The 9,793-nt window shown below is 36.0% G+C and overlaps 1 protein-coding gene across 1 annotated transcript; it reads right to left on the reverse strand.

Moving 5' to 3' along the window:
* Positions 1 to 309: 309 nt before the first annotated feature.
* Positions 310 to 7,534, reverse strand: LOC138124175 (sodium-coupled monocarboxylate transporter 2-like). Its single transcript, XM_069039126.1, has 7 exons — positions 7,280 to 7,534; positions 6,949 to 7,226; positions 6,677 to 6,899; positions 6,482 to 6,622; positions 6,217 to 6,435; positions 5,893 to 6,163; positions 310 to 5,843 (listed from the first exon to the last, which is right to left on the reverse strand). The coding sequence occupies exons 1-7, from the start codon at positions 7,492 to 7,494 to the stop codon at positions 5,430 to 5,432; spliced, it is 1,761 nt and encodes a 586-aa protein (XP_068895227.1). The 5' UTR covers positions 7,495 to 7,534; the 3' UTR covers positions 310 to 5,429.
* Positions 7,535 to 9,793: the final 2,259 nt, after the last annotated feature.

Raw genomic sequence — 9,793 nt, forward strand, 5'->3', positions numbered from 1 at the left:
GTTTATTATATCTCCGCCTATGTTAAGTCCAGGTTCAGAAACGTTTGGTGCATCGTCAATTGCAACAATACTACGTATGTACTATGTTTAAAATTGATTCTTCGATATCAGTCAGAGGTTTTTCCTTGACTGACCCACCACCATTTCTTCTTCTGGCATTTGCTTCTAGATCCCCAAAGGCCTTAAAAACATATTTTTGTTGATACTAAATATTTTGTCTGTATAATTCTTCGAATAAGTTGTAAAATACACGTTTCCACTCTTCTACTGAGCCCTTTGGACCTTCAGGATCATTATTTAATATTGTTTTTAAGTTTATCCATTTGCTTTCTAGAGGGCGATTCAAACCAGAACAAGACAAGGGCGGGGCTTAAGATGCGCGCCGTTAAAGTGACCAGTGGCGTATGAAACTATTACTACTTGATTAAAATAATAAACATTACGAAATGAATGGACAAAATTGATTTGAATTTTCATCTGGGTTTTTTTTCATTTTACACAACACAAGTAGTACACAAGCACAACTGACAGACAACAATAAGCGGAAAAACGGGAAAAATTTTACTTTCTAACGCCGCCACTGTAATACACGTCTTTCCCTTCTGAGACCATGGACTGAGCCGACGTCTTTCTACGCAGACTACGTGATGTCCTGTTCTGGTTTGAATCGCCCTCTACCTACTATCCCAGCTTCATTTGCGAACATTTTAAAAAAAGAATTAGGCAAATCGGTCCAGCCGTTCTCAAGTGATGCGCTTATAGTGGAACCAAAAATATAGTGATTTTATGGAATCTGGTCGATAATTTCTTTTACAATTTTGGGGTCACTTTTATTACCAACTTGAAGAGAGTTATAAATATTCTATGACAGATGTTTTTGAGCCGTCTGAAAATGGACCATCGGAGACAAAAGTAGATAGAGCCCAGTCGCGCGACGAGTGCCAGAAGTTTATTGCCCTGCCATAACTGACCCTCTCAAGTTAATGTCCTCCATCCCTCATAAAATCACTATATTTCTGGTTCCACTATACCAACGAACAGCATTTCATTTTTAAATACAAGTGAGTCTGGAGGAACGGCCGAAACTCCACGAGTGTATTTACACGTGAAAATAATGTTTAAAAAAACTCATATGTTCTTATCCGATTTTCATTTGTTTTTAAGTAATAGCGTAATAACAAATAAATAAAATTGCAAACATTATCATTGTCTTAATAAGCGTTTTCTTTTGTTAAATGTTAAAAAATACCGCCGTTGACCTCTAAACATTTTCTGCTTTGTCTACGAAGGGCTCTCCCCTGCAGCGTTTCTAATCATCGAATTAGTGCTTCCCGAGTGGTCACTTTTGACGATTCTTGATGGTAGGTAGGATGGTAGAGCCGAGGGTAGAGCTCGTGCCAACTCTCATAATCGATGACGCAGAAACCAAAATGCGTACCGACGCTGCTGTACTATTCAAATTAAAACATCGCTACTATTTTTTCACACTTTACAGATTTGTGAGCCAATTTATGTTGCTAATGTTGCTATTTATTTGGCGACAGGTCCCTAGAAAATGTCGGGCATTCTAGTCCAAACCGTTGGACAGTGTAAAATACAAATTTGAAATTTCACTATCGAAGGTTTCACTTATGAAAATTGGGCTCCGCCTTCGCGCAGCTTTTGTCAAGGTCATCGATCATGACAGTTGGCAGAAGCTAGTGTAATATCCCAGTTTGAATTTAAATTGCCGTCGCCAAAGGAGACCAGGAGAAGTAGAGGGACGTCCTAGAAGATGCGACTGCGGGGGAGCGGGGGTGACTTTTTGGGGGTGGCTTTTTGAAAAGGGGTTGCTCGCTCTCTACTAGCTCTCGAAGTGAATGTTTGTTCTCTTCTGACCAGTTGTTGCGTTTGTTTATAGAGTGTTTGTATTGCGATTCTTTGGGTTGTTAATTTGTTGGTTTGTCAAGACAAATTCAGGTAGTATAATTGTAGTTTCAGTAAGTGTCCACAGGTAAAGTCCATTCATTTTGTATTGAACTTTTCAAGGTCAAATAATTTAAATTTTGGCACTAATTATGTTTTGTAAATAGTGACATGCATATAACCAACATAATGTGATTTAGCAATGCTCAATTCAACGTTTACGGTGTTTACCTGCATGTCACTATTTACTATTCCGGACACGGAATCTTGGCCAACATTTTTTTGACATTTCTAGCAAAATGATGTAAACCAATCATTAGCGTCATTAATAAATGACAATTATTAAAAATCACTTTGAAGTTTTTATTCTGACATCAAAAAAGCAAGGAAATGGCATTATCGAGTCAAAAGTTGGGTTATATTCAATAAAGGCCAGTTCACACATATTTGCCAGTTAAATGTCAGTTATGGCCAAGATTCCGTGTCCGGAATAGTACAAAACATAATTACAAAGCCAAAAAATAAAATTATTTGACCTTGAAAAGTTCAATACAAAATGAATGGACTTTATATACAGTGTGGAAAAAAATGATTTACATCTAGTTACCTTTGCATTACCCTTGTAAAAATACGAAATGCCGCTCTACAAAAAAGAGAAACCCTAACCTCAAAATATTCCAAAATTCCAAATGTGATTTATTTTTTATTGCGAAGGGATGATATGAATGCAAAGTAGAGACTGAAATTAAAAAGGAGCTAACAAAAGCAAGTCACAGCTAGTGTTGAAAGTGGCCACCAATTTAGTAAATTGTTACAATTGTCAATTCAATTGATGACATTTATTGACAGAACTAATAGTTCGGCACTTCAAAAAAAACAGTAGAGCGGTACAGGAAAATTTACATGTGCAAAAATTCCAAAGGTAACTAGATGTAAATTGTAAATCATTTTATTCCACACTGTAGATAGATCAAATATAAAGTAGGTACATAAACCGTCATTAGGATCATAGATCAACTTCTGTGATTTCGTTTTATTGTGCAATTTTGCAGATTTTTACGAAATAATAATTGTCAAACTTTTTGACATACATATTCTGATTATGATTATTTATTGGTTAATATAAATTAAAGCAACACATTTATCGGAAAAATAATACAGGGAAATGTGTTTTTTTACACTAATTTAAAGTAACGTATGAACACTTAAATTTTAAAGTACCCAACTGTGAAAAGAATAAATTAACGATGCCGTGTAACATTGCCCCCGCACTCCACCAGAAATTTCCCGCATCGTTTGGGAAATCGTAGCTCCCTTGACCTAAAGTGTAAGGTAACGGTGAGTTTCCCAGTTAAGTGGGTTACACACGGATGTGGATGTCTTCTTGATACATGCACATGCATAGATCAGCGTACGAGCAAAATTTCTGGGGAAGACACATTCATCGCGGTGTTCTTTGTTCTTCTGATTGTGCATTCAACAACGTGGCTTTATTTTGCTTCCACATTGACGATGTTGCTTACGCGTTCACGTATGCACATGCATGTCTCAAGGTATTCACGTCCATGTATAAGGGCCTTTAGGGAGGCCGAAAAAAATGTTTTGATAAAATTTAAAAACCTATCGTAAACTAAATAGCGCCTCTATGTCTTTTTAGTCTCTTGTAAGGACTTTCATGAAAAATCAGGAACTTGATTAAACACAAATAACATCGAAGAAGTCCTACAAAACTCGTGTAGAAAGATATCAATAGAATAGCAATAAAACATCCTGAAATTTACAAATTTTATTATTTTAACACACACTTCAACATTTTCAACCTATTAGAAAGAGAATTGAATGTTTTAATAGTAATTATACACCAAGGTAGAGAAGACATTTTTTTAAGCCGAGGTAGTTTATAAAGAATAAAGAAGCGAGGCTTAAAATTGTCTTCTCTAGCGTGGTGTATATATTATTTTTTTCACTACTAGATACATTAAAACCCTTTCTAATAATAATTATTTATTAAATTTGTTTGTCCTATGCGACGATCCGAGTTCTCATTTTTCAACGGTTGCTATGAAAATTGAAAATCGTCTGTCTACGTTAACCAATAAAATCAAAGAAAATCTTTCGTTGCTAGGTGACGGCTGTCCATTATTGACTACTGGTTAATAATAAAAAAATATTAACCTAGGGAGAGAAATTCTACTTCTGGGGTCGATTCGAGACTCAATAATGACGCCTTCTAAGACTAGTAGTGAAAAAAATTAATTACTCCCTAGAATTCGAACTTTTAGGGAAATAACGTTTTTCATGTTGTGTGTAACTAGAATTTTCAAAAGTAATTTTGAATGCCTAAGGTTGGTTACTTTGAATTGAGAGATTAAATCTAAATAAATATGCCGCCAGTAACCAAAACTGATTGTGAAACAAAAATCATCTATCACTAGGAGAGAAATTAGTCATTTGCAACTGTTACAATTAACTTGCTGCCTTACATTTTTGGGATATTTTTTGTTTGTGACCAGAAACTACATAACCTCCAACCTGACCAAATTTATGGCAACCTAGTAACGAATATCCCTAAATCCTAGGGAGTAATTTATTTTTGACACGAGAGTAATCGTCTTTAGATACAGTATTATTCACGTACAGTTGCGGACACGGAATTTTAGACGTCAAATTTATGTCAATTCAAAAAATGTCAATGTAAGCCACGCTTTATTGTCATTATGATTGGCGTTGCAAATTAAAATTTGAAATTTATTACTGTCACCCATAAGAACATAGATACAATTAGATTGACACATGTCAACATGTGAAGTGAGGTTATTCGTTCCTAAAGGCTGCTTTACAGCATACGTGAGTGGAATGACAGTTGTGAACGAAATTTTTTGTCCGCCATTGTACAGTTAATTTCAAAATTATAGAGTACACTTAATTTTTTACAGTGTGAAATGCACTTACATTTTTTGTCAATGATCAATGTCAATTTTGACAAACAAAATGCCTAATCTAACCGAAAACGCGAAAGTGCTTATTCTTTCCAAATTAAAAGAAGGGTGGTCGATCCGGAGGATAGCCCAGTATTATAACATCGCGAAGAGCACCGTGCAGAGAATAAAACAGACAATATTATGGTGTTCTAAAATATCAGCGACGTTTTATGCTGTCAAGCTTACCTAACCTATATAAAAAATGAAGTTCAAATTTCAAAAAGGCATCTTTCCATGTGGAAAAAACTGTAATAAATCGACTTTTTGATTTTTCAGGTGTGCTCTATAATTCTGAAGTTAAATATGAACGAAAAATGCAATAACAGATGTACGGATATACCTATTATACCTTTCAAATTAATAGAATACCTTCTTGGACTCTTGATTTAATTTTTAAATACAAAAATTTTGGGTTACATTTTTACCTGGTCAGTGTCGTCATCTTACGTAAATAATCCTGTGTATAATTACGACTTTTTAACGTTATTTTTACACTCTATCAACAAAATCACTAGATTAATAAAATTATACATGTAGATATTTTTAACTGTCTAAAGACTCTAAAGGAATGTCAACACTTCTGTATTGGGTTGTGCCAACTATTCTGACTTCCCTTGTCAACAGAGAACGACTAACGGGGCTTATCAGGGACTCATCTATCGGAATATCACCTTTCTCGTTTGTCAAATAACTAATGACGATGCTCACAACCATAGTTGCCACCGCTCCCACTAAGGTGTAGCAAAAATGAGATAATTTGAAAATAGAATGCGGCTCAAATGTTTCTAATTGTAAGGAAACATTGGATGGAATAGCACTTTTGTTGAAAAATTGGCAACCCTCAGTAGAAAGTGGTTTGGTAGTGTCTTTTATCAGTCCCCGAGACTGATAGTATTTGGCGGGAATTACAATACTGGAAATACAAATCAAACCAGCGATGGCTCCGTAGAAAGCTCCCTGGAAGAAGAAAAATAAGTTTTGGATATTGTTTGAGAAAGAAACTTGCTTTAGCTCTGACTCGCGGAAATAACAGCCCCACAGTAAAAACTCCTAGTAGAGGGCCATTGCTTATCGCCACGATAGCCATGTTTAGAGGGATAACGCCTCCCAAATGATCGACGACAAAATTCATGGCAAGACACAAAATCCCTGTTGTTATAACAATGAGTTTTAACACGGCGCATTTAGTTTTTTCGGTGATATTTTTTGGTAATAATTTTGATAAAAAATCTTCATATATGGTGCCAGCCAAGCAGTTTAGATTTGCCGATAAAGTACTGCAATAAAATGTATTTGAAACAAATTTATTTTGATTAAATAAAGAAACTACCTTAAACCAGCACTCACGATTCCAGCAATAAAAATTCCAGATAAACCTGGGATATCTTTAGCAACGTCCACGACAAAATACGGCACCAACTGGTCATTTTTTGTAACTTTCTTAGTTGTGAGAGGGTCACAACTGGCATATTTGGCATACATCACAAACCCAATTAAAACGCAAACGGCTTTAACTGTTACCATACCAATTCCATACCATATAAGAGATCTGTTTGCCATAACAATTTGTCATTTAGTCATAAAATAATACTCACAGTTTGGACTCGGCATATGTTGGAACTGACAGAATTTTCTGAATACAAGTTTGATGGATACTAATTGTGCCCATCCAATGAATAGTTAATCCAACTACCACAACCCAAAAACCATCACGTTTGGTGAGATCAAGACTAAAGCTTAAAAATAAAAACAGTTGAATTATGAATTTAAAGCAGTTAAGACTAATTTACTCGAAAAGGTTCAATCTCTCGCCATAGAGAGCTTTTGTCCAAACTTCCGAAATTCCCCCAGACGATCTGACGCCCAACACGAAAACAAACATGAGAGCCCCAACGGTAAAAATAAATTGAAAAGCGTCAGTCCATATTACGGCTTTTACACCACCGATACTGGTGTAAAACACGCAAATGCAACAGACAACGGGAACTACCAAATGCACTTTTAGACCAGTGGCTGCGAAACGGATACTTTCAAAATTGTATTTTAAAACGACATTGTTTACCTGTTGAGAACGCTAAAGCTGCGACGTAAACAATTACAGGATTGGAGAGAAGAGATGATAAAACGTAGAGGAAGGAAGCTAACAATCTTGTTTTGTGATCAAATCGTCTTTCCAAATATGCGTACATGCTGGTCGCTCGTACATCAAAGAAAACTGGCAGATAAATAAAAATTGTTGCAACTGTTACGAACAATATGCAAATGCCTCCCAGTAAGAAACTGCCTCCATAACGGTACGCGTCTGCAGGTAGTCCCAAAAGACTGATCCCCGAAATGTGGCTAAAATTATTTGATTTTTTTCCAGTAGATTTTGATATTGACACATATGTTACCTGGCGGTTAGCGAAATAGCAACAGGTAAAGGTTTCATGCTGTTTCCACCCAACAAATATTCGTTGACGGTTCGTTGTTTGGTTCCGAAACAACCGAAATAAATCCCGATGATGGAACTAAAGACAAGCATTACACAAAATAATATGTAGTCATACCATGAAAAAAATGGTTTGGTAGGGTCGACGAGTGTCGCAGCAACGGTCGCGTTTATCATTTTTTACAGGAATAGTACTGAGGAAAATTGTTTGCGATACTATTCGTTCGTTGTTAAAACAGTTTTATTTTTTGCATGCATACCTTTATGATTACCATGCCTACTGTATACAGAGATAAGTATGGTAATATGATACAAGAAAGGACATTGATAAAAAGTCAGTCAAATCATTTGAAACACTTTGGAAAATTTAACAAATGCAAAAACTAGAAACGCAAAATTTCTTGTTATTCATGGACGTTTTATACATATGTAATTGAACTTGGAAATTATAAAACGATTTTACGGAATAGTACAACTAGAAACACCTAATAAAGCAGTTCTGGGACACCTGCATATTCAAGAAAAATATCTACATATATGTTTTTCTACAACCGTCAAAAGAACGCGACATTTATGCATCGTTATCAAGTTACAAAGTATGTAATTTTTTGGTAGATAAAAATAGTTGTCAAAAAGTTTCCTTGGAACGATAAATTTCCGACCTAGTACTTACAAAAATGACCTTGGTTAAAAATTCACTTGAGAATGGGCTGGCAGCATTGATTCTTAAATGTCAACAAAGTTTGACATAGAAGTCACTTTGGTTGAATTAATTAATAATAATTTTTTACTTTTTAAAAATGATTTAAATTTGTCGGCATGAAAAATTTTGTGGATTACACGTCCAGAAAATGTTTTGCGAGTGGTCGTGTTGCTGTGCCTCGGCTAACGCGCCTCGGCTACGCAATACACTCGCACTCGCAAAATATCATTTTCTGCACTAATAATCCAAATAACTATTTCCTCATCGTAAAAACAGTGAAAAATAGTATATTATGATACAAATTTATAAGGAAGCCTTTAAAGCACACGCGACGAGTTTAAAAGAGCACGATCACAAAAGAAGAATTGGAGGAAGATTTAAACGAAGAAGGCTACCCAACCGTAAATATCAAGAGGAGAGGGACCCCAATCCAAATGGTCCTGACTGAAATCGAACGCAAATACAAATCGATATACGATAAAAAAAAAAAATAACTGGCCGGACTCAACATTTCGATCGAATCGCTCAGACCGAAAGCAACGATCCAATGCCACCGATGCCAATTATTTTGACACATCCAGAAAAACTGTAACGCGACATACAGACGATATAGGTTTTGCGCGCGCGCGGTCAGCCTGTGAGGTTGATCTGCGAGTGGTCTGCATTATACTGGTTTTTCGACACTTGTTTTTCTTTTTTTTTTTCATTGCGAACCCTGGAGGACTTGGGGTTGTGATTGGAGCCTTCTTGCCCCATATTCTGGGTCGGTGAGTAACCGACTTTTATGCAAAGCAATTGTGTTGAAATCGTTCCCTTATCTCCCGTGATTGTTCTTATCTCTTTTTTGCGGCTGATTGTCGCGTGCTCTGTGACCATCATGGTCAAGTGCGACCGATGTAAACACAACATTTCACGATCGGAACAATTTTTGACTTGCTCTGGGAAATGCGGTGGTAGTTATCACATTACGTGTACTGATCTTAATGATGCTCAACATGAAAATCTAAAAAAGAATGGCAGGATTGAAACGTGGACCTGCACTTTTTGTAGTATTGTTTTAACTGCTTCTGGTTCTGATGTAAGTAATGCCACGACATTAGTACCTGGTGCAGATCAGGTCCAAACTGTTTCCCTTACTACGGATAAACTTCGGGAGATTGTATCCGATGTTGTAATGCGCTACAGCTCCAGCCGTTATCTAACAAGATTGATTCGTTACAGCTTTCAATTGAAAAATTAACCTCTGAAAATTTTAAGTTGCGCACCGAATTAATGAAGTTAAATAGAAATAGCCAAAGTAGTGCTGTTTTTGAACAAAAACTGCAAAAACTCCCAACGGATCTTAGTCAGGAAGATATTGAGACCAAAGCTTCATATGCCAAAGCTGTTGCTAAAAATTCTCAGAAAACAATAATTGTGTTGCCGAAGGACAGAAATCAAACTGCAAATAAAACCAAAGCTGACATCATAAATAGAGTTGATCCCATAAACACTTCCGTTAATATAGGCAAAGTAAAAAATCTCCGGGGCGGTGGTCTTTTGCTTGGTTGTGACAATACTGATGAATTAAAGCAAATTGTCAAGGAAAAACTCTCAGACTCATATGATCTCATCAGTGCGCCCCCGCATTCGAGTTTCAGGCATCTCAGAAAAGTTGAGTGAAGTAACTTTACTCACTTATTTGTCTAAACAGAATGAATGTATCTTTGGTAAAAAATCTGAATAGAAGCTTCTAAAGTTAGCTCCTTTAAAAAACAATCATAGTATCTTTTG

Source organism: Tenebrio molitor, chromosome 2 (genome assembly GCF_963966145.1).
Source record: "Tenebrio molitor chromosome 2, icTenMoli1.1, whole genome shotgun sequence".
Taxonomy (NCBI): Eukaryota; Metazoa; Arthropoda; class Insecta; order Coleoptera; family Tenebrionidae; genus Tenebrio; species Tenebrio molitor.